The following is a 26,364-nucleotide window of genomic DNA, read 5'->3' on the forward strand; positions in this document are numbered from 1 at the left end:
AAAGTAAAAGCAGCTAGAAGGGCGCTCACAGAGGCCAATAGTCAATAAGCAAGTCTGCGAGTGCAACTACTATATATTAGGGCAGCTTGCTGATAGGAGAATTCACTGTTAATATGGGACATTTAAACTTAGCTGGACCCAAGGGAGCATTAGTGTTCATGTAGACCACTAGCACAGGAGCTTTGGGCTGCTGGGGGGAGTTTTAAGGCCCGAGGCAGCGTGGGACACAGTGGGGAATGTTGCTGGAATGAGCACCAGAACCGGATCTATGAGAGCGGGTACATTAACCAGGCTCAGCAGCCATTGAAGTCATCGCTTCGCTGATGCTAACTTAACTGTGCGGTAGTTGTCTATTGCTAGTTAGCTTACTTGGCAGTCCTTTTAGACTGGGACCTCTGAGACCAACAGAGGCCAGTTAGATGATAGGTTGTTTCAATATATTCAGGGTAATTACCACTTTTGCTGTTAGCAGTTAACATGCAGCTCGCGTTGTGCACCAAATAAATAAATTAATATCAGAAATGTGCAGAAACTAATCACCTAGGGAAATCTTTAGTCAGGGTTAGGGATAATTCAGAAATTACTCACATCTTACATACCTGTTGTATTTGTTTCTACAGTGATGGTTAAGTGTTACAATCGACCTAATGTTAATGCAGATGAAAAATAATTTGTGTATCCACCCCATGATTCTGATCCACTCCGACATTTAATGGGTTCTTTCTTTTGCCCATGTTACAACCTTCCACCAGGTTTCATGAAAATTGGGCCAGCAAAATGATCTGTGTCTGTATTCAGAGAGAAGACCAGAAGTGGATGTGATTTACAACAGATATAACTTTACATCAGGTATATGTTTTATCTTCTAACCCAGTGGTTCCAAAACTTTCTCTGGCATGTTCCCCTGTCAGGAGCTGAAAAAACTTTGCACCCACAGAATCTCTGCAGGATTTTTATCAGTCATTAACAATAACTGGGGATGGAACTATAGTATATAATGTTAGCAGAACAGAGTCAGCAAACTCTTGTTTGTTTATTTCTCGAACATATATCATATATATTCAACTTTGTTTCACTCTTTATTTCTCCCCTGGTCTTCTGCGCCCTCCCAGGAGGGAACCACTGTTCTAACCTAATATTCATTGGCAAAGCAATTGTTGTACATTCAAAGCATCAAGTTGATTTAATGTTGGCATTAATATTTAATATTGGCATTAATTATGAAATATATTTCCACATCCTCATGCTGCACTTTTCATCTCTCTCTCTTTTTTTATTTTTATTTTTATTTTTAACTAAACTAAGTTTTATGAACTGATTCCCGCCACCACCACCCTGGGGACATTAAACAATATGAAACTGAAAAAATGTGACCCCTTTACAACAAAGATATTAAAAATAGCCTTCAGTTGAAGGGAAAATATTAAATTGCAATGATGCTGCCTTCATGTGTTCATCTTACAGTGGTTCACAGTAACAGAATATTATAAATAAATGAATATTATAATATTTTGTAATAACATAATATTAAAATTAAGTATTAAGAAGAAATGAAGAAAAAACACCTGTTTCCATTGCATCACTTGTGCTTTCCCAAATAATATATTCAGATTTGGGTGCATCCCTTGTACTTGGTCAAACTATAAAAACATTTTCAAAATCTAAGACAGATTCAGAATTCATCCTGAGGGGGACTGTACCAGACTAACTATGATTTATACTCAGTACCACAAACGTATACCTCATGATGGCGCTAGAGAAAAAGTCACAGGATCCTTAAGTCAGTGCGATTCTTCCTCTGGGGAACATCAATACGTGAAAAAAATGTAATGGCAAAGGATCTAACAGTTGTTGAGACATTTTAGTGCAGACCAAAGTGCTGGAGCAATGGACTGACAGAATTTCCCCCCCTAGAGTCACGCTGCCGGCACTAGCCTCGCTAAAAATGTCACAAACTGTTGTGTGTAAATAACTGAACACTAGAAACATCAGATATGATAAAGTGCCTAACTATTTTATTAAATCTGACAAAAGAGGTTGAGCATGCTCGGAGCAGCGGTGTCCCACCAGACCCTTCAGGCAACAGCATGCTGTTGGCAGCACTGTCCACTTCAGAGTCCACCCTAATTAGCACCATGCTGCCTAACCTACATCTGATTAAGTGGCTGTTTAACATGATGGCCTTTCCTCATATTTAATCAGCCTCCAGCTATGTTTAGCTAAAGAGGCTAGTAGGTGCCCACTCCACAGGTTTTTCTTCACCTTCGTTCATCAGCGGTTTTTCCAAATTTCCAGAGTAACAAGGCTTTTTTTATGATCCAAACAAACTGTAAACAATCCAAGACATGGGTTGTGATTAAACGGTTGCTCACTTAAAAACTAGACTTCATCGGTCACAACCGCAAGCTGGACTTTACCGAGTGGAGGAGGAGAGGAAGGCTTGTTGGAGGGCTAAACAGTCCTGAGCATTTCACCACCATCTGGTGGACTCTGTGGCCAGACAGAGTGAGGGAGGGAGGGAGAGGATGCAGGCAGTATGGAGGGAGTCTAGACTTGATTCATGGTGTAAACAACACAGGCAGTGTTAATTACATCTGGGCTGCTGCTAACAGTGGGTATTTTGCAGGGGTCTCCCCAGAATAACTCAGTAGGATGATGCTATCAATTCCACCACAATACCAACATTGTTGTTTTTTGTTTGCTGATATTACATAAATATGCATTAATATGTTGTTTACTGCATTAACTGAAAGCATGTTACTTCTTGTTTTCCATATGTGCATAATATACACAGTCATGTTTTCTTATTCAGTACATATTTCTCTACATTTGTTGTTTTTGTATGCATGTCCATACCCATGTATGTAAATGTAAGCAAGTGTACAGTCTACATATATAACATCACTGTCAGGAGGCAACCTTGCCTTGCCTTCATTTTTATTAATTGGGTGGTATGTGGGTTTTACAAATATTTAAAAGGAGCAGTATGTTGCAGCTGAGCATCTAAAAATGAGTACCGCTGTCCAAATATCGAGTTGGAGCCACAGGCTGTAAATTAAACAGGTCGAAATCCTCTTTAATATACTTTAATCTATGGTTGAAGCAAGTTGTTCCACCCGGCTTCCTCCTCCTCAGGTTTGAGGAAGCTCAGGCAGGCTGCAGGAACACTGCAGGAGCACAAGACGTGTGCAACATTGTGATTTGACAATAACAAGCGTCGACGAGTCCTACACTGTAAGATCATCAGCTGTTAATTACTGTCAGTTGTCACTCGATGTAAAGTTAAGCCCATTATTTTGAGGTCAGTGACTGCCTGCCAGACTCCATTAACATATTGCTCAATTTAACCGTCATAAACATCTAGTCCTTCTAAAAGATTATTACTGATTTCTAACAACTCATAAACAGGCACCAACTCATTTGGTATTAATTTGAACTCTAATTAACTTGACACAGACAAACAGTAATACAAGTTACGGACTGCAAAAAGATTTTTAAAGGAGAACACCATGGCTGTAGCACTGTTGTCAGAGAAGAAAGTATTTCAACTTTGCATAAACGATTTCCTGAAGAGTAACAGTTTTGTGCATGAAAAGTTTCCACCCAACAGTGATGAGAGCTGCATTAACAACAAAGTGGTAATTTAATGTTGCAGCTGGATGAGGTGTTGAGAAAAGTTGAGTAGTTTATCAAATTCCTATCATGTTTTCCTCCTGGAAAAAAAAAAAATATATATATATATGGAACCAACCAATTTCAATCAATAATACCATGACATCCCATCAATCAAACTTCAACTCTTGGTGGCATCAACACACCCATTTTTCAATATTCAAATCAAATTCTTCTTAATGTTATGTCCCGCCTGCCTATCCTGTTTCACTTATACTGTATGTTACAATACGGAAACTAGATGCTCTCAAAATGCTGTTTCATCTAGACTTTAAAACCTTTATCTGCAAAATAACTATCAACTATAACTGTTGAAAAAGTGTAGCAGAGTAAACAGTACAGTCTTCCATCTGAAATGTACTTAAGTACAAATATAATTGTATATAATTAAGCACTGTACTTGAGTAAATGTAATTAATGCATAATTGTATATGTGCTTCTGTGAACCTATAGACTGTTGACCTCGGCCAGTGTTTGTGTGCAGCATGTACCGTATTCTTGTGCTTGTATGTTTCTATTTAAATGAGTACCCTGTGTGTTGTTAGTATATACATACTGCATAGTATATGCTTGTGTGTTTGTGTGTGTTTGTGTGTGTGTAGGAGGGTGGGCCGGGCTCTCAAAGGATGATAACTGGCAGAGAGACATCCCGAGGCCAGCCCATCTCCCTGAGCACGAGTGTGACCGTGACACACACGGCTCTTGCTGCAGCACGCCTCCAGGGGTGGACTGTATGATAGTGATCTGATGATGGTTGTAGTCCCTGATTGCACAGGCTTTTATTGTCCCATATAACATCAGCAGGCGCCTGCTTGCATTACTGTCGAGGAATGTCTGGTGTGCATGTGCGTGCGGGGGTGCTACTGTATGAGGATGCTGTTAGGGAATCTGTTTTACAGCGTTTTTGCCGTTTTAACCAATTTGTTTTGAACTGAATTCTCTTTTTTTCCCTTTTTCTGATTAGTTTTTAGCATGTAAAGACAATGAATAAATGAAGCATTAAAGTGAAATGTGTTAGAGGGAGCAAAATCAAGGAAAAAAAGATAATAGTGTTTCTCTTTTTAAATTCCAGCTCCCCATCTCTCTCCCACTGCCTGTTTTCACTCACAAAAGGCTTCTATGGACCGAGGGAGCATTGGTGCTAATAATGTTGATGCTGTGCCAAGCCCAGCTGGTGGTGCCCGGCACAGGGCATCGAGTGTCTGCTCTCCACAGTTGCTGTCTTTAAAAGCCTCTCTCCTCTGCCAACTGGGATCAGAGGGAGGGAGATCACAGTGCTGTAATGGACGCAACCAACCTGTGAACCTGCGTGGAGCTCAGTCTGTTAGCTCCGTCCGTCGAACACAACATCAAAGCAACGTGCTATTATATGTAGCTGCAGAAAATAGGTGTGTTATCAAAGCACTGGAGGGCAGGCTGCAATAGCACCTAATTAGAGCCTGACACATACCAATATATATACTAAAGGGAGAAAAAATCTGTAATGATATATGGTCTGTTATTTGTTTTTTAAACATACACACGACAAAGATAAGCAGTATTTTAATTAAATGTGTTTAGAGTATTTATTTAATTACTTTTGAATATTTTGTCATTGTAATTTGCTGAATGGAGAAGAATATGATGTAATTTGTGACCAAATACTGTAAAGAATTTGTGTATTTGAAATACTTAAAATGCATAATTTAAAGGAGAAACGTGTAATATATTTACTGTAGTAAATCATAGCAGGACCGTGGTATGTCATCAGAGATTAAGGAAAGTTGAAACACTCGTTTCTTAAACAACAACGCTACAATCGCAGTGACCTCCTTAACTTGTGTTATTGTTTGTGGGACTCGTCTTCACTTGTTACTGTCAAATTACAATGTTGCGCTTGTCTGGCCCTCCTGCAGTGTTCCTACAGCCTGCCTGAGCTTCCTTGGACTGCAGTACTCATTTCTGTACGCACAATTTTTACATTTTACTCTTTTAATATGTAATTTTATTCTCAAATAAAACAGTTTCATCACCTGGTTGTGTCCAAAGGTAGGAAAAAAAGATGAATGTAATTGAATCATGTGACATGATAACCGTATTTCATCCATGTTCCTCATGACTAGTAGCTCTAGGAAGGAAGCTGCTTTGGTGTTTGGTGCAAATATTGCAGCTGAAGCAAACTTACTGAATAAGACGAATACTAATAAGCTACTAGCTACTTATAAGCTAGAAACCACCAACACATCCTCATTCGTCAACGAGAGAAAATGACGATTGCCAGTGACTCCCAAAACAACATATATGACCGGTGGAGGGTACCAGTGAAAAGTTATACCAGACTTTAAAGACATAACACGCAACATTTAGTAGACTCATATAAACATAATTCCTTTCAATCACTCATTTCAAGGAGTGATGTCACCTATGAAAGGTAACTTTCGTAACTTAAAAAGAAAAGAAGTCAAGCTGACTTTTGGTCTCACATGGGACACTAACCCTGGTCTCCGGGGTGAAAGTTGTGCGTTTGACCCAACCGTCTAACTTTTTACACTGCACCCGTCATAATTACTACAGCCACTAGAGGTCACCCCCCCCAACAATTAACATAAAGGGGCCGCCAAAATCAACACAGTATGAAAATCCAACAGCTTTAAATACATTTGATTAGTATTTGCAATTTGTAACAAGATACTTTTTGATGTATTTGTGCCCATCTGATGACACACAAATAAAGTTGGTAATTAACAAACTATGAGATACGTACAGGATGAACTGTATTACAGCTGAAAAAATCCCTAGTTACTAATTAGCTTACATATTGATACTAATATATCTGTGATAAGCTATAATTGGCCGATAGTATCAGTCATGCTGATGAACAGATTGGGCGCTGAACAGAATAGAAGCTGCAGCACAATACACCACTATGTGGATATTTAATGTGAGCACTTGCAATCTACTGTAGAGCTTAATTAAGCTGCAGGGTGAAAACTTGAACAAATAAAATGAATCCCCAAATACTGAGTCTAATTTCCAGTGAAAGCTTATTTGTGCAGTGATTCATATCAGGCAAAATTACAGTGTGTGTCCTCTATTCAATATCATATCGACCGGGCAACACCAAATTTGGCTCAAACACCCACACCGAGGAGCCTCATTTGGTTGAAATGTTGTCTGAATGGAGCTCGCCGGGAGAGGGATTCATGTGCCGGCATTCTCTTCCCATTGTCAGTCGGCCATGTGCTACCAGACAACAAGCCCGCCACAGAGGGCAAACCTGAGCCAGGTCCTGCCCCCTGGAGGAGCAACCAAATGCGAGTCAGACATGTAACGTCTCCTGTGCTCAGTGTGCTTCACACCTACATACAGAACGGTACAAACACGCGCTTGAATGTAAACACACATGTTAAAACACCTTCTAACCAGAAAGAAGCTGCCACCTCTCTCCTGTTCTCAATGTGTGGGTGGCTCTGACTCCATTCCCAGTAGTTCTTGTTAATGCAGCAAGGTATCTGTTGTCTCCCCCTCTCTCTGTCCCCCGGTACATTTCTCTGCAACACTGCAGACTGTACACAGTACTCCTAATCTGAGAGGGGAAACAGAAATATACTGTGAAAGTACTGTAGTTAATCCTGATACAAACAAATTATCCATCATTTAAATCTAAATTCAGTCTTTGCTGGTCGGATGGTTACTGGTGGTGATGGGAAGAGCGTTTTAATAATACAGGTCCCAGGGTTCAGTTCAAAATTAAATGTGTCGACCACTGGGGACAGTAAACGCACCTTGAGTGGCGAGAAACCCGTTTATGTGTTTACAGTTCACTCAACCAAACTGTGGCTGAGAGGCTTCTGCGACCTGTTCTTATCCCAGCAAACACCGACATCTTTGTCGCTGCGCCTCTGTGTCTGCCTCTGTGTTTTATCAGAAAATGACCATAATATGTCATCAGAGATGAAAGAAACGTGCTAAGACAACAACACTACAGCCTCGTTATTCTGCTTTTAAATTTCTATTCTGGGCCAGAATAACTCATTTCATGTTGATTTGGAGTTCAAATTAATGCCAAATGTTTGTTGAATTAATGAGTGTCTGTTTATGAGTCATAGGATAAATTAAATTAGCTGATAACCTTGAAGAAGGAGTAGGTGTTTATTACAGTTAAATTGAGCAATATGTTAATGGAGTTTCCCAGGCAGAAAGCAATCACCGAACTCCAAGAGTCCAGAGTGTGTATTTTCAGAACGGTGTGCTTTTGTTTTTAGGATAACAGACTTATATCAACAGACAACTGACAGCCGATCAGCTTACAGTGTGGGACTTGTCATCGCTTGCTATTGTCAAATTATAATGTTGTGCTCGTCTTGCACTCTTACGGTGTTGCTGCTGCCTGCCTGAGCTTCCTCAAGGGTTTGAAGGAAGAGGCGGGGGGAAACAACTCGTTTCATTTTATTCAATTTTGGATGTGTGATTGTTACAGATTGGTTCTTTAAGTATGTAAAGTATAAAAAGTTTGCATTTGGTATCTGCATGCATGAGTCTCTGTTTCTCTCTTAATCATTTGTATTAGGGCTGAATTGTTCTGAGAGATTCTGTGGCTGCAATGAGTCACGATTTTAGTGGGAATGGTAATTTCTGCATTTCATTTTCATTTAAAAAATATATATAAAAATGATGTTTCAGTGAGTTTTGCTGGAGTCTGTACCAAACAAGCACATTCTCTGCCCTTTGTAGGACATGATTTGTAGCACCACAATGTTTCATTTGCAATTTTATGTATGAAACGTCCTTTCTTTACCAAAAAAATTTAGAGCTCCTGCGATTTGGATATTGTACTCATATTGCAATTTTGATAATATTTCAATTAGTTCTTCAGCCTGTATGTATGCAACCAAAACTACCTTTTCTTGCCTGCAGGCTGCAAAATTGACTTTTTCATCCAACAGCCAAATCGACCACTTAATAGATCTTTTTGGCCGGTGAGTGAAGCAAATCTACCAACCACTTGCATATTTTACCAGCATTTGCGTTCCCTGCTTGTGCACTGTGTGCAGTCAAACAGTGTTTTATGACTGTACAGGTTTTTAGAGGGAAGAAAAAAGGCAATTTACAGTTCTGTGTTGGGGACAAATGCAGCGTTGTTTTTTTAAACATCATCATTAGTAATTATTTACAGTATCGTGGGAGACTTTGCTGATAATGCATGCTCTTGTGCTTTTAAAGTTAAGTGTCTGACTCAAGGATATCTCAGCAATGGCTGCGGCTGAAGAGGAAGACAATTAGTCACATTTGCTCACACTGGATTTTGCTTACTGATGTATAAGTATCTTAAGTATCCTCATGTGTTTGTTGTGCTTCCAATGCATTTAGCTTGTTACACTAACATGCTTTTTGCCGTGTCCCATGTGAACCAGCACCATCATGTCATACATATTACCCAAACAACTGCTCTCTATTAATAAGAAAGTCATCATTATGAGCTATTACACCAGAATTTTCAATTGCGTTGACGACACTGGAGAACATCCAGCCCTCTGTTGTGGTAATTATAGCTCACTGAAATGTAGACATAAATGAAATGATGCAGATGTAGAAAATATCTGGCCCTAAAGCCTCAGTGAGGCGTACAACTGGGAAACTGTTTTTCTTTTTCCCTCAATTAAATCCAAGTATATACTTAGCTCAGTGAAATGGGGATTTAAAGGAATCCAAATTACAACGAAGCATTAAAACCAAATATCTCATTAGCTGCAGGCAATAATTATACACAGACGAAACAAAATTATCTATCTATCTATCTATCTATCTATCTATCTATCTATCTATCTATCTATCTATCTATCTATCTATCTATCTATCTATCTATCCATCCATCCATCCATCCATCCATCCATCCATCCATCCATCCATCCATCCATCCATCCATCAGCAGCAGGTGTTAAACAACTGTGATGTACAGACTGTAAAGCTCTTTGTAATTTGGGATTTTGAGCTACGTAAATAAGTGTAAGACTGACCTGACCTCACATAATTACACTATAGAGAAATTACAGGTCAGTGGTACCTGTTGTTTACAATATTTAAAATTATTATTTTCAGTTTTCAGTTGCAGTTTTGTTGGGCTTAGGCACTGCTTGGTTAAATTATGAAACAAAACTGCTTGTGTGAGTTTGTTTCTGCTATGTGGCTGCAAAGAGTATTGTTGGCTATGGACACGCTAGTCACTGCCATGCCAGGCTATATACACCCAGGTGCAAATAGCCACATTTGCCAGTCCAACCCAGGGTGTAAATAATATCTGGAATTTTAGTTTATCGTAACACCGATTCCACTGTGCAAGGCGCCGCTGTGTTACATCTGTGCCACGCCCACCGGTAGAAATCGTAGTTGTTCTACAAAACACGCAGTGCGCCCCAGAAGCGGCTCTCCGCTCTGCTATGCTTCAAATACGTGCCCAGTCTATTTTTGATGGATGCCGCGTCAGATAGAGCTGGCAGGAGGTCAGACACAGAAATGCCATAGAGAATCCAGTTAATTTTCAAAATAAAACACCCTGTGCGGACTCATGATCATAAAAACTGACAAAAAGAAAACAATTTAACCACATAGTCTACTACTCCATGGTAGAAGCACAAAAGGCAAGGAAAGGGGACCAAATCATCAAAACCTGAGCACGTTGACATAATCAGTTCTAAAATGCTGCTGTTGGGACATGCAGCCATGTGGAGGAAGAATCAAAACCGTGGCGTAGACATGCTGCGTCCAGTGGAATCAACGGGTTAAACATATTATATGGTCTTAAATCATTTCCATTTGTCTTTGTCTCCCTACACATTTGTCTCTCTTCACCTCAACATACTTGTATTTTCAGTGTATTTCAATCATCACAGAATGCTCAATAAAAAAGCTAAAGATGAATTTGACTGATATCTGTCTGTCTATCTATCTTTCTATCTGCTGTTATTTACATGAAGATGAGAGGATGCAACAATTTGCGCTTCAAATGACTCTGGGGGGATTTGGTAAAAGATTTGACACAAACACCCACACTTTCACGTCACTGCACAAATGAACTAGACTAATTAGCATACCCTCCTCCTCTCATTATGCACCCCTCCACGTCAGAGATACCCCTGACAAACAGAGTTAGGAGGCAGGGGCCGAGCGTGTTTGTGGCTGCGAGGATGCCTGGGCCGAGGAGGGACTTCTCATTATGCAGCCTTCCCTGAGACAACACTCGGCCTCACCCAAGGCACAGAGTGTCACTGTGATTATACACTATACCCCGCATTAATGCAAGCCTAGTGGCGTGACAAAACATCACATGCACCTCTTAACGCTCCGAACATCCCCCACCCCCATCTATCCCTACCCAATCTCCTCTTCCTCATCAACCCCCCACTCCTGCCGTCAGCATCTCACCTTCCCCACCCACCTCTCCCTCCTCCTCCTCCTCCTCCTCCTCCTCCTCCTCCCATCTCAGTCAATCAATCCTTCATGAAATCGCAAGGTGACACGGACGGCGTTGTCCTGGTAACCATCGCTACACAACTGTTGCCTGGTCACCGAGCACAAACAAGCCCCGAGCCCAGCAAGGCTTCTCTGTGTTGTGGAGAGAATGAGAAGAAGGTATGAAAGAGAGGAAATAAAAGGCTGGAGGGAGGGAGGGTCGGGGGTGGAAGGTCAAACACTGGCTGCCGCAGCCCTCCCTCCATCCGTCCCTCCCTCTCTCCGTCCATCGCTTTAATTTAATGATACCCTTCAAGGTGGCGCCTCTGCCCGGAGCACTGTAGCATAAATGTCAGGCAAATCTACAAATTAATTAAACACAGTTGAGACACGAAGAAAGCAAATATTATTTTAACCCATACATTCATAATGTAGCTATACGGTCTATTTTTTAAAAATCTGTTTCTCCATTATGCCTTTATTATACCATTAAAATGACAATGTTTTTACATTCAGGCTGCTCTTGCTTCATTCACTCATTATAAGGAATCCTCTTAGGGTGGAAGACTCTAAAGAATAAAATACATCAGAGCCGGGATTTCATAAATAGAGCACTCTAATGAAGCACTTTATCAAGCTTGCATGAGCCTCTGGACGTACTATTTATTATTTAACTCCGGTTCCAGTCCAGTGAGATATGTCAATATGGACTATAGGATCTGACAAAATGATTCATGCAATGTAATTAATCAATTCAACATTCGCCACTAATATCCATTAATTTCCGGTGGAGGAAAAAAAAAAAACACAAGTGATTTAACCTCTTTGTGCGTTGCATTAATCTTTTTGCATACATATTCTGCAGTGCCTGGGGAAAAGGATGCACATTCTGTTGTTTGAGGGAAATAAAATATGATATTTCTATATTTACAGCAGTTTGTGCTGTATGTTTCTGGCAAGACGCTGCAGTAAACAAGGATTTATTTAGGAAAGCAAAGAAAGAAGCACATTGATTTCTATAACTGCTCCTGTTTCCATTTCTCATCACTTGTAAGCACGAATTAAGGCTGTGACAGATATATGAATAGGCAGCATGCACCGTGTCTAATTCAAAAGGCTTGTCCTGGAGGCTTTGATGTAAAGACACCGATTTCTGATACCCAATCTTAAATCTGGCAAGAACAAAGAAAGGCTGGCTGAAAGAAAGGAGGAAAAAAAAGGGTGTTTGTCTGCAAGGAAGGTGTTGCGAGGGAGGTGGAGTAAATTGACTGTTTACAACAACAGACCCAGAGAGGGACCTTGAATGTCCATGACGAGCTCCATTCCCTTTTTCACTTTCAAATCACCTTATCCCATGCTTTTTTGGAAGCCATCCTAAAAAACCAAGGCCATAATTTCCATCCAATTTGTTCCCTCTCTCTGCATGAGCACTGACAGATTGTCATATTTTGGCCACGCTCCCAGAGGAGAGTTAGGAGAGGCAGGAGGGCAGATAAACGGCTATTACCATTCACACCGGCTCATTACTGAGCATTTAGACCCAGGAGCACCAACCCAAAGGCTCCACGGAGAGGGTGCTCATGCTGCTCGAGCGCCCACCCCAGGAACCCTGCACCAATGAACTTGTGATTGACTGCTCATTCATTCTACTCCAAAACTACTGTATATTTCAAAAAAGATTGATTATTATTCAATCTATTGTCAACAAGCGTCATAAAAATCATTCTATATCACAAGTGCCTGCAGCATAAAACCCTGAAAGATGCCGTCACACTTCATATGGCACCCAATTGATTTTGGTCATTTGAATATACAAGGATGAGCTGCTTTTTCAACAACAGACAACAGTGCACTAGAATAAACAGTCATCAGACTTGCTTTTAAGGGCTGCACAGCTGGGGCACCTCAAGGCTCACTTTCAGGACCTCTTATGTTCACTATATATTAGAGGTCTCCACCAGATCATGAGTACGTGACAGGTGACCCACAAAAACTTTGTGTAATGGGTAAAAATATATTTATATACATTCACATGTGAGAAGCAGGTGAGAACAGTAAAATAGCACTGACCCCACATCCTGCAAAGCAATGGGACATCACTATCTCAACTGACAGCGATGAAAGCTAGCAGATGGTGAAAATTGATGACATTATGGCAAAAATAGCCACCGGAAGATCACAAATTGTGGACAATATACCCTCGAAAGGCCAAGTTGGACATTTGGGAGGATTCTGGTGCACTCAAAGATGGTGACAATAACGTTGTGAGTGGCTTTGCTGCTTGTTAAACAATTTCAAAAAGCATTAGCTTTGGATAGCTGCAAGCTAGGCTCGCTGTCACTATGGAAACACATTGACAGCTGCAGAAGCACAGGCGCTGCACCAGTTGAGAACACAAGTGATTGTGTGTGTGTGTTTAGTCACCGGTGTGGATCGGATCGCAGGACTTATATTCACGGTTCTGGGCAGGTGAAGATTTGGATTAGAGCTAACAGGTTGGTTCTGGTTGTCAGATTTGCGGGTGTGGGCGGGGCGGGTTTGCAAAACTGGATCTGTGCAGGATGTCAACCATCTATGCTGATGTACACATACAAATGTATGCAGATGACACAGTCATACACATTCAACTCAAGTGTGCCACCTCCTGGTCACAGGAACACTTAAAGCACTGAACAAACAAACAAACTCATATCACCATTACAATATTATTGAAAAATCTAACTTATTGAGTTCTGAATTTTTGGTTCATGACCATTGTTTGTTTGTTTGTTTGAGTTACTGCATGGTTTAACCCCCACCCTTTAAACGATTCATTATAACAGCTCATGATGGCAAAAAAAGCAAACAAGAAAATTAATAAAAGGGAGACTGCTGAATAAAACATTGTTCAAAAAATGGTCAAACTGCTTTCTTAACAGCAGGAAAGTCAGCAGAATACCATCCCAACAAATATCAGAAAGTGCATTTCAAGATTTTTAAGACTACTATTAAAAAATGGTTGACCACCAAACAAGCATGCTGTCATTAAGGTTTTACACCGTCCCTGTTTTAAATAAACCAACATTATGCCTACCGTCATGAATCCATCCAGCAGGCCTGAGTCCGGTTTGGGTGGTGCTTGTAGCCGCTCCATTGACCACTTCTCAATGATTGACGACACCTGAGAGTTTTCTGTGTTGAGGATGCGGAACCCCGTCATGTTGACTCCACTGTAACGATACGGTTCCATGTCGAGGGCAAAAAGGTCCTGGATGCATAAAGATGACAGCCGAGATTGTAATTAGTCTCTCATCTTTGCTTGTACACCTCTATGGAGGGTTTGCACTTGTGCACGATATGAGTGGCAAAAAGACTACTGAGTGGGAGTTAGAGAAGTCTGGCTTACAGCTAAAGAAAAGAAACGCAAATCGATGTCTGCAATACACAAAAACACTTGAAATCCAGGCACTGAAAGATGGATTTTCGGTTGCCATTTTGTGTCAGATGTGCTGGTTTACTTATCAACTGACCCTTTCTAAGTCCTGCCCCTTTGGGACCTCGGTCAATTTTCTCTTTTCCTGTTTCTCGCAGGCTGCTTAGATATGCTATGTGCTGGCTCGTCTAAGAAAAACAACGCTGCTGAATGTGGGAATGTCTCACAAAAAAAAATCCACCTTAATGTAACATTACAACCACACATTCAGGCATTTGCATGCTTTGCGTATTTCCTCTGCATTAAAATCAGGTACGCGTAAGTGTCAGGAAAGCTGGTTCCTGGACAGATGCCAGTGTCATGGACCACTGTTTCTTTGGTAAGTTGCACGGATCAATGTTGAGTCCAACTGCTCTTAATTAAAAGCAGATAATCATTTGTTTTAATCTGAGTTCGCAGTTTCCTAAAGACAGCCATCTTGTAGGATTTTCTGCCACTCAGTCCGACTGAGGGGACATGTTCTGGTGAGAAAGTGACGTCAGTGAATACCCTCTGTACTGCACATCTCTCTAATTAAGAGCAGTCATATGAGAGGCAGCTTTGGCAAACGAATTGAGAGCAGTTGAAGGTATTTCAGGAGTTATTTTATCTCATGCTGAGGCAGTAGCCTTGATTAAGGCGAGGCTTTCAAGGTTACGGGCAGGCTTTTGGTGGACTGCCATCTATCATGTGGAAGCGAAAGGACAACCCGATTGTCCTCCTGCATGCAGCATGTCTGGCATCACACCAGGCAGATGTCTCTGGGATGCAACAACACAGTTGACAGAGCAACAGCAGGTGATGGACGCAGAATGGGGGTGCCACGGTCAATGTTTGCTGTCCTATTCCGAAAGCAGCATGGATGGCTTAGTACCAGTATACAGCAGCTTTGGCCGGCACAGCGGCCTCCAACCTGCCAAACACTGGCTGATGTTAAAGTAGGCACGTTTCCACCCCGACAAGCAGCAGCATGCCGCGGAAACAGCCCTATAATCACTATTCTCTTTCCCTTTCCAATGACATACCTGCTGTCACTCACTCCCCTTTCATCTAGCCGGGTTCTTATGTGGATGCGCAATGGATAGTTACATGTCCTGTGCACTGGTATATGTCTTTTTCAGGTCAGTCTACTCCTCCACCTTTCCCTCAGCCTTTCACAGCGGGCCATTTGTTTGTTATATAATGGTCCAAATGGATGACAGTCTCATTTGCTCAGGGCTGTTATCAGAGCTCTCAGTCTTCTGTTCTCTGGGCTCAGCGAAGATGTGCTGCTGTTCATCTGGAGCGTAGCGAGTAATCTTTGTAGTGGCTAGATCAAAGAACTTTGCAGAACTTCAATCGCTGCCAGAGTCAGAATAAAATATCTCCAACTGCTTTTGTTTCCTGCACTCGGGTGTTGCGGACAGTCGGGTGGGGTGAAAAGGTTGGTGCGGAATTTAGAAAATAAACCAGAATAAGTTTCACAGCTGCTACTTTAAAATGCAAAGAGCGTATTTATAATCAACTTCATGACAATGACTCAGCCTCTCAGGGCCATCTCAGGTTCAAAATGCATTGCTGAAAATGAAAATAATAGTATGTTTTTCTGCGACGGCCTCCTGGTTGAGTCATATTTAATTTTATTGTCAGAGAAGAAAAACTGACAGACAGACAGACAGATGGACATGTTTTTGCCGTGCAGCAAGCAAAAACAGGTGAATGTTTGGCACAGCAATAAAGAGAAAACAGTTCAAACTAGACACATTATCAAGTGGATTGTGTTTTTCAAAATACGTCACACACAACAACATTTTATACAGCAATACAGCCTTTTGTGAACATGAAAAAAAAAAGTGCCAGTGTACTCACCAGGGTAGTAAAAATATAATGGTAGTACTCTGTCATCATACCCATGGCCAGAGCCTACAGGGAGAAAAAACACAGCAAACTAAAAATCAAAGAATAATAGCTTAACAAACTTCTATTCATTGCATTCAGTCCTTCACTGAGCCTTTATTGAACCTGTGTAGACAGTGACAACTCTTCTCTGGCCAGGAAGGCAGTGCACGGCTAACTAATGTATATAAATATGCACAGAAACTGCTGTTTGCATTTTCTGTTAAGCATGACAAAAATATGTTAGTAATGTTTGAATTTTAATGCACTTTCTTCCAGTACTTGAACACTGCAGTGGCTCCCTCATGAGATGACAATACCATCAGTGTGCCCGACCCCTGATCTAAACCATTTTGAATTGGGGGTCAGGTGGGGTTGGTGATGCTGAAAAGCTGCCGGTTGCACAAATAACTGACCAATCGGAGGAACCCAAAAGCAGAACAGTAAGAATGTGTGAGCCTCCAGAGAAGCAGTGCAATTTCATATTTGATGACAATAAATATGACGTAGCTTCTATCATTTAAATTGTGCCGAGGTTTTCACACTGAGATTTGAAGCACTTAAGAGGAATTAATATTCACTGTCAGTGTGGTAAACATCTAAACGATGCTGGTGACAGTTACTACTGATGGAGAGCTAATGTCAGCTTGAGTGGGAGGCTGCTGGAGTTCAGTTATAACATTACAGTACAGCAGTGTCAAATCTCAGCCTCGCTTACGTCAAACAATTGTCTATTTACAGGTTTTGTTATTTACAGACATTTTTCCTTATAATACCTTGTAATTCAATATAAGCAGTATCTGACCACTGTGCTCAATGATCCACTTGGACAGGAGAAGACAGAAAGATGGCTGACTGATCAACCTTAATTTATTAAGGTATCACGAACATTCGGGTTCAGGCCAGGTAGCAAAATAATTATTAGACATGTCTACTGTATAAAACAGAGGTGTGTTTAGTGGAATAGTTCAGATTATTTGATGTGGGGCACCATCATGAAGCTATTTCATGTACTGACATGAACTGAGTCTGAAGAAAATGTATTTTAGCCACTTAAAAAAGGTCCATCAAAAAAGAAAAATCAATATCTAAGTAGACCTACACTTATTATTGATACCTAAAAATCAATATTAAGTGTACACTGCATTTAGGGTATTTTCACCATTTTACCTTGCTGCCTGACAGCCTTTTCTGACGAGAAACTGAACTAAAATACTTCTCTCTCCAGACCAACCAAACTCCAGAGGTGAAATCAGCAATTTTACCTCACAGAACAAAGGAGCTGCTGGTCTACCGCTGCCTCGATCTGTTAGTTTGTTTGTATTATTGAGTGACTTCAGCGAACCTGAACTGACCTTTTAAACCTCCAAAGTCAGAATAAGACAAACAAACTAACAGCAGTAGAGCAGCAGCTCATCTGTTCTGTAAGGCAAAATTTCTGATTTTGTCAATGGAGTTTGGTTGGTTTGGAGACAGCGACATTTGGCTTATATAGCTGCATTTTCAAGGCTCTTGGATGGCAAAGTAAAGCAGTGAAAATATTCTAAACACATGTAAACTGATACTGATTTTTTTTAAGTGTCTGAAATACCTTTTGTTGATGACTGTGTCTACAACATGTCTCTGTGCTGGTGCTCCTCTTTGCTTCTCCAAACTTGACGTGCCAGCTGGCTTCTACTGTAAGTAACACACTGACTATTGATAAGCACCTCATACAACCCAACTTCAAATAATCTGAACTATCCCTTTAACATGAAATAAATGCACACAAAACTTTCAAAACTGTAATCCAAACACACGTCAAATTGCACTGATACCTATGGGATCTACACTCTGTGCTGGTCTGATGTACTACACTCAGAGTGAGGTGACACCATCGAATGTGCCCCCCGATCAGGATCTGAAGGAGGCATTTATGTTCAAATAAGAGTAAAAGGAAAACACCAACATCTTACAAGAGCTCAAATGACACCTATAAAGCTTCTTTGCCTGTTGCGAAAAAGGATTTTTAAGTAGATCTTTTTCACACAACATGTGCTGTTTGTACTGATGTGATTTTGTTTATTTCACAGCTCCCTCTCTATGTGAAAAGGCACAAAAATGAAATAAATAAATAAACCGCTCCAATGTCCTCGTTATTTTCAGTGAGCACACTATTAGGGATCTTTACAGGCCAGAAAACACTGTGGCCATAACGAAACCAAGGAAGCACTGCGGGAAGACGCACTGAATTGAGCTGTTGACATACAGTATATGTTTGGTTGTGCCTACCAAGTATTCAACATCAATAAATAATCATTCTTGTTGCTTCACTCTTGTTGCCTCCCTGTAGACTAACGGCTGTATAGAGAAATCAAGCAGTGCAATATGCTTCTGAGAAGACTTGAATCCAATACGAACCCCCACCATTCTCATAAATAATGTGCCTGTGTTAAATGAATTTAACGTGCCTGTGAGCAGAATTAGACTTTCTAATTAAAAAACCTTTATTGTCCAATGGAGAGCATCCATTATGACGGGTCAGTAGTAGAGATCTAATATTCTACAGACAGATTAAAGATGCACAGAGCAGAAAGTAGGTATCTGAATCATTTGCATCAGTGCTCCGAGAGAGAAAGAGTGATAAAGGGAACGTATATGAGCTTGTTGTTTTAGTATATATACATAATGAATGAACTATGAGTCTATGTTTCTATGAGGGGAAATTATGTAAATGTTTAATTTAATTCAGCGAGCTCTATTATATAATTACTCATCTTATTCAGAGACTGTTCCCTCAACTTATAGCAGTGCTTCTCAAACTTTTTTCTAGCATGCAGAAGCCAAAAAAAAAAACTCTGAAATTTTTAGCAATCGTTAACAAGCAACTAATAAAAAATAACCCAAGTTGAATTTTAGTGAAATAAAGGCCAGCATGATAATGTCAGCAAACTCTTGTTTGTTTATTTTGTCAACATAAATTATATTAATTCAGCTTATTTTCACTCCATGTTTCTCTCCTGGTCATCCTCGCCTCACCTGCAGTGGCTCTGCACTCTCAGAAATAAAGGTGCTTACTAGAACCATGAAGGGTTCTTGGGCTTGTCCCCACAGGAGAAAGTTTTTTGATTCCTGGTAGTACCTTTTCCACTTGGAAATCTGTCGGAAGTTCTACCGAGAACCCAGCATAAAGGGTTTTACCTAGAACTCTCAATCAGAGGTTCTACAGAGAAATTTGTATGGTTTAGTGGTTTCACCCAGAACCCTCTGGGTCTATCCAGAACCCTTCCACCTTCTGGATGCTAACAACAGCCCACTCAGGGGTTCTACCAAGAACTCTTTTATATTGCAAGGGTTCTATCTAGAACCTATTTGGTTATACTGAGAAACCTTTTATATTATGGAACAAAGAATCCTTGAGTTCTTCAAAGACTTAAGCAATTTTGAAAAACTCTTTCTTCCAAAGAGTTTCATGGATTCAAAGGTTATTTCATGGAACATTTAGTCATGCAAAGAACCCTGTTCTTTTTCTTTTTTAAAATCTAGAACCCACTCAGGGGTTCTACCGAGAAATCTTTTATATTTTGTTACAAAGAACCCTTAACAAAGGTGTTCTTCAAGGATTTCAACAATCCCAGAACTCTTTTTTCCAAAAAGGGCTCTTTGGATGAAAAGTTCTTAATTGCTTTGTCTGACAAAGAGCCCTGTTCTTTTTCCTTTTTTTTTAGCCTAGGGTGACCAGATCTCTGAAAGTCTCAGTCCAGAATTACAGACACTTGTACCAAATCCTGTCCCGTTTGTCTCAAAACGCAACCATTATAGTAAAAGATAAATAACATATGACTTACGTAGGCTATACTTCCTGTTATTTAATGTATTATCATCATGAGTATTATTGACGTGTTGTCACTTGTCTATTGCACTGATTATTCTATCATAAATAACTGATTGTTGATGTCATCTGACCTGTTTTTACCAAGATGACAGACTCTGCAGTTGCCACTGCAGGAGGAATTTGTGATTACAAAAATATCTAAAAAATATATGTTGTCTCTGCAAAGCCCCTACAGCTCAATGACAATCTAAGCTGCTAAAAAGATGTTTAACATTAATGTAACAGGTCTCCTAATGGTTCATGTGTCTTGTTAACAGTCACTGTGCTTCATATCATCCTCAAAATCTGCTGATCTTCATAAAATTAATAACAAATTATCAGAGTTACAGTCTGATGTCTAAATTATTCAGATTTTAGCTCCCCTGCCCAGAATTTAATGTGAAATAACTGAAGAAATTCTTAAAACACAACATCAATATGAAATGTTATTCCACACTTCATTTTCTTTTGTTGGATATCGTTTCTTGCTCAATTAAATACATTTTTATTTCAAAATGTACTGCAGTTATTGTCGCCCTGCTAACCAGAGTGGAGCCTCAGATCCTCAGGCAGGAACCTGCTGACTGTTCCCACCTCATGCTGAAAGACTAAAGGGGACCGAATGTTCGCTGTTAGAGTTCGTCGGCTGTAGAACGATCTGCCGGAGGAACTCCAGCTACATCAGACTCTTCTTCTTCAAATCATTTTTGATTTTCACGATTGAGTTGTTGTTGCTGATGTTGCACTGCTTTATGTATTTCAAGTTTTATTGCACAAATTGTTTTCATATTTCATCCTTGGTATTTTATTTATGTTTTTTTTAAATTATTCATTGTTTTTAAGTTTCATTCCTCTTCTAGTCCTTATGCCTGCCTGTTTAGTCATACATTAGTGTGTGTCTTAGCGTTGTGTTTTATTTGCAAAACAGATTGCTAGTCTTGTTTTGGTAAGTGCTACACAAATAAAATGTATTATCATTATTATTTTCCTCAGTGACACTTTTATTTCATGATATTCTTTATAATAACATTTTATTTAATAAGATAATGCAGTCAACATTATTCTGAATCATCCAATTATAGTCTGCTGCTGTATATAAACACAGCACACAAACACAGCAACTAACTTCTTTAGTTTTTAAGTCTTTTCTTACCAGCTATCGTCATGTGCGCTTGGACTGAAGTGAAGAGTGAATGTTATAGTGAGCGTTAGCAAGCTCCTGCTGTCATTCTGATCTTCACAGAGTTGAATGTCAACAGTCAAGGTAAATCTGAAATAACGTTAGCTGCTGCTGTTAACACAGATTTTTCAAATTCAAAGAAGCTTCACTGACATGACCATAACAAAATACAGTATCGCCAAAGCACCGTCTCTTTACTTGTATTTTAATAAACCAAACTCGGTAAGTTGGAAAGTTATAGGTAGGCAGCATGCACAGCCAGTTTAGAGAAGAAGGAAGGAGCACCAGCATGGAAGCAAAGAAATGTACCGCCGTGGATGCAGCCAGAAAAAAAAAATAGCTACTTAAAAAAGGTCCACTTACAAAATCAATATCACATTAAGTGTGAGCTATATTTCAAATGTTTTCCCAGCTTTGCTTTGCAGTCAGACAGCCTTTTCTGATGGGAAATTGACATTTTATGAGTCAAATATCGCTGACTCCAAACCAACCAAACTCCACGGGTGAAATCAGTAATTTAACATTGCAGAACATAGGAGCTGCCGGTCTACCACTGCCTCGATCTGAATGTTAGGTTGTATTATTGTGTGAGCCGTGTGTTCTCTGAGGTAAAATGTCTGTTGTTGCCAAAGTTGTCTGGTGGCTTTGGAGAGAGTGATATTCACCTTATATAACAGCGGTTATCCATCAGAAAAGGCTGTCTGACGGCAAAGTAGAGTAGTGAAAAGATTCTAAATATAGCGTAAACCTAAAGTGATATTGATTTTTTTTTTTAGGTGGACTTCATTTAGGTCTCTAAAACACCTTTTTGATCCAGTCTCTGACAGTTCATTACTTATGTGCTGGTGCCCCTCGCTGCCTCTCCGAACTGAGGGTGTGTTAACACATCAAATAATCCAAACTATGCCTTTGCCTAGCATTTAATTGACTATCAATTCCATTCATTAATAATGGTTATTATGAGGCCTTGATTTTAAAAGTAACTGAGTAGATTAGAAAGTGTAATGCACACTCATAAAAGTACAAGCAACCAGATCACAGCAATATATTCTTACTTTCACCACTGCAAATTCTTGTTATGTTGCCATTATTTTACACCGTGTCTTCAGGTGACTATTAATTTCATAAATATTCATGTCACTATTGATTTAATAGAGCACCACAAATTGTCCCCCAGGTCTGTTTTTTGCAGTGACTCTAATAAACTATCATGGCTCATTAAGCTGAGCTCATACCTGTTTCAGGATCCAGGCAGCCATCTCATGTCCACAATCAAAGATGACATGGAACTCCTTCGCCTTCTTCATCTCCTTCAGAAGTGGCTTGGCGTCCTTGGTCTCTGTGGGCAGCTGTCGGATCTTCAAACGAATGTTGTATCGTGACGGCGCCTTGATCAGCTCCTGCAGTCGAATGAGACCTGCAGACAAAGAGGATACATATAGCGTGAAAGAGGAATTTTAAAGATGTGGCGACATAATGTGTTTGATCTGCTGCCATTTTGAAGTATCTCTGATGCTGAGGAGGCCACAAAAAAACAAAAAACAAACTGGATTCAGGTTTTCTCAGCAGAAAAAGGCTCATATGCATGCCTTCCTAATCCACAGTCTATTGATCCTCCTACTCATCCTTGGCAAGCAAACAGACTGCTACAGACCTATCAAGAGAATTTAACACCAACCCAGCACATTGCACTCTTTTATATACCAACAGCACAAAATGGAAAAGAACCTCGATCTGCAACCGCCTACAGAAACTTCCAATCCCACAGAAGCCTCCCAAATGTTGATCCGCTCGCTCTCGTCTTCCATGGTACCGTGCAGCAGCATGGAATAGGTTCAATTTTATCCTGATGGAAAGCCGTGGTCAACCCTGCTGGATACAGGGTTGTATGAGGTACTTATCAAGAGTCGGCGTGTTACCTACAGTTTGGAGCGGAGCACCTGCATGGAAGCTAAACTATTACAGCAGCACCGAGATCAAAAAGTTGCTGACGGTATGGAACCACTGCTTTAGCGGCATACGCTGAGCCGTAGAGTGGCGTGCTGCTCGTTCAGTTGCATGTGCCTCGCCTACAGTGGTACATGCCACTTGTTCTCCACTTGTACATGTCGTTTCCTGATGGCAGAGGCCACTCAAAAGCCACTGTCTTACTGTCATCACAATGCATGTGCAAATTAATTACATACATCCAAGGCAATGTGCCTAATACTGAAGTTAATCTGAACTAACATGGCCAGTCTGACTAATCGATATCAGAAATTTAGAAGCAACTGGCCAAATAATACTGGGATTATATTTGGATTTTTTAAATTTGTTAGTAGAATGCAATCACAGATTACACCAGATTATATTCCACATCGTGGAACATTAACCAGGCATATGTATGGCATATTATTTATTAATTACCATAAAAATATGTAATGAGTAATCGGTTGATATCATTGTGACATAAACGTTTTCTACTGGAAAGCAGGATGATGAGAATGTATGTATTGATTACACCTGATATAGTTTTCCTCTGTGCCAGGAGGGCACACTTAGACATATCTCATCTATATTTTTATATGAAATACATAGATTGTCATTTCAGACTGAAGAAAGACAATGAGAAAATACCCTGACGTTTACGCCAGTCATATCTATGCCAGTAGACAACAGCTTATGTAATGATGTTATTAACCAGTTATGGTAAATAATAAATAATATACGTATGCCTGATTAATGTTTTGTAACATGGAGTTTAATATGATTTAATGTCATGTGTGATTGCATTCTACTAATACATTAAACATACCAAATATGATTAGCCTAAATTAAGAGTAATAGGTATTATTTATAAGTATTATAATTTCTGTTATTGATTAGTCTTTAACTTTAACTTTAGCCATGTTAGCTACCGTCCAGGATATATTAAATTAATTTACCTATGCCTCAGGGGAAGACAGCCTGACTGTTAGATAACAACATGTGCCAGTGGAACATGAGTGGCATATACCACTGCAGGCATCGGCATATGGCACTGAACCAGCAATATACCACCACAGAACGGGCAGCATACCGTTATAGACATCGGCAAGTGTCCCTGTACAAGCAAAAAAGCTCTCCACAGAACCGTATATGCTGCTCAAGAACTAGTGGCATACCATCAGACATTCAACAATGAACTGCTGTGGACAGGGTCAGCAACACAAGGTATTTTAAAAAATGTCCACCTGAAAAAAAAAACATATTTAGAAGTTTCACAGCCTTACTTTGCTGTCAGACTGCCTTTTCTGAGGAGAAACTGCTGTTACAGAAACCAAATGTTACTTTCTTCAAACCAACCAAACTCCATGGGCGAAATCAGTAATTTTACCTCACGACACATGGGAGCTGCAGGTCTGCTGCTGCCGTGATCTGTTTGTTTGTTTGTGTTAATGTGTGACTTTGGTGAATGTTAACTATCCTTTTAAAACACTGAAGTCACACAATAACACAAGCAAGCTAACAGATTGAGGCAGCTGTAGACCAGCAAGTCCTGTGTTTTTGTTGGGTAAAATTGACTGATTTTGCCAATGGAGATTGGTTGGTTTGAACAGAGCAATATTTGGCTTAGTCAGTTGCCCAAAAAATCAAAAATAGCTGTATCACAGCATAGTAAAGAGATGAAAATATTCTAAATATAGCATACACATGAACAGATATTGATTTTTTTTTTAGGTGAACCTTTTTTTAAAACAGCTAAACAACACCAACCCAGCACACTGCACTTCATTATACCAAAAGACCAAAACGAAGAGAACCTCGATCTGCACCCGCCTACAGAAACTTCCAATCCCACAGAAGCCTCCCAAACGTTGATCCGCTCGCTCTCGTCTTCCATGGCGCCGTACAGCAGCATGGAATAGGTTCAATTTTATCCTGATGGAAAGCCGTGGTCAATCCTGCCTTCTCCAGTCTGTCTCTCACGCACACTTCAGACGTGCTCTGATGAGAGAGCCTCTGTTTGCCCAGCTCGTACTTGCCCCTAGGGAGCCCGTCGCTGCCGTCACATATTGAGCTACAATCTTCACCTTTCATTTCTCGACCACACGCTCAGGTAGAAAGCTCTCCGGGAGATACTGTGATGAGATTACAATGAGTTTCTCCCTCAGTAAAGAACTTCAGAGTGCAGGGATGAAAGAGGCCGGATTGATGGGAGAGATGATTACTTGTCATGGGTATAAAAATGGATGGAGCAGCGAGGATAGTTTGAGAGGGAACTGGAGAGAGATAGGATTTTTTTTTTTTTTTCTTTCCAGTGGAACCACTTTAAGATAGCTCGGCCTATTTTTTATTTTGAAATGAAGTGCTGGGTGAGCAGTTTAATGGTCTTACCGCGAGTGGGGCTGGGTCCCCCTGAAGCCTATAGAAAGATTGGTGTGAAATAGGAACATGCAGGTCTTGTTGTGGAAAGTAGCAGAATACTGAACCTCCTGGAGCTTTCCTCAGGTAATCCCAATAGATCCCGACTCTAGGGCATGTCTGCGTCTCCCTGTTTTTGTTCGTACTGACACTTTGGGAGGTGTTAAGCAAGAAAAAAAGAATCTGTCAAGGGAGCTCAACGTTTGGGAAACACTGTCAGCGTAGATGTTTGTGGGCTCTGGCTAATGCCTTCAGACTTTCCCCCTGGATCTTCTAACGGCTGTGTGTGAATATTTTATCCCCTCCGATAGTTTTTCCTGCCAGCCGTCAGATAGGCTCCAATCAGCAGCGTGGGGCCCTGGAGCATGAAGCTGTGTGATTACAGCCTGGGACCAGGTGGAAGCGGTGGGGGGAAGGCAACGCGGCTATGCAGCTGTCACACTGTTCAGGGCGTCAGGTGTGCTGCAGCAGAAACGCTCTGCCGAGGAAGGAGGCCCGAGCCGCTCCTGTCTGACAGAGAGC

General features: G+C 40.5%; 1 protein-coding gene across 2 annotated transcripts in view; it reads right to left on the reverse strand.

The window, feature by feature from the left end:
- The window catches only part of LOC146314506 (glutamate receptor ionotropic, kainate 2-like), a 114,309-nt gene that overhangs the window by 45,165 nt on the left and 42,780 nt on the right, over positions 1 to 26,364 (reverse strand). For both annotated transcript variants that reach the window (XM_084736883.1, XM_084736882.1), the window contains exons 4-6: positions 22,695 to 22,876; positions 16,400 to 16,453; positions 14,174 to 14,347 (exon numbers count right to left, since the gene is read on the reverse strand). In XM_084736883.1, coding sequence (XP_084593009.1) covers positions 14,174 to 14,347; positions 16,400 to 16,453; positions 22,695 to 22,876 — 410 coding nt within the window. The remainder of the gene's footprint in view (positions 1 to 14,173; positions 14,348 to 16,399; positions 16,454 to 22,694; positions 22,877 to 26,364) is intronic.

Source organism: Lutjanus erythropterus, chromosome 15, assembly GCF_056507025.1.
Source record: "Lutjanus erythropterus isolate fLutEry1 chromosome 15, fLutEry1.hap2, whole genome shotgun sequence".
Lineage (NCBI taxonomy): Eukaryota > Metazoa > Chordata > Actinopteri > Lutjaniformes > Lutjanidae > Lutjanus > Lutjanus erythropterus.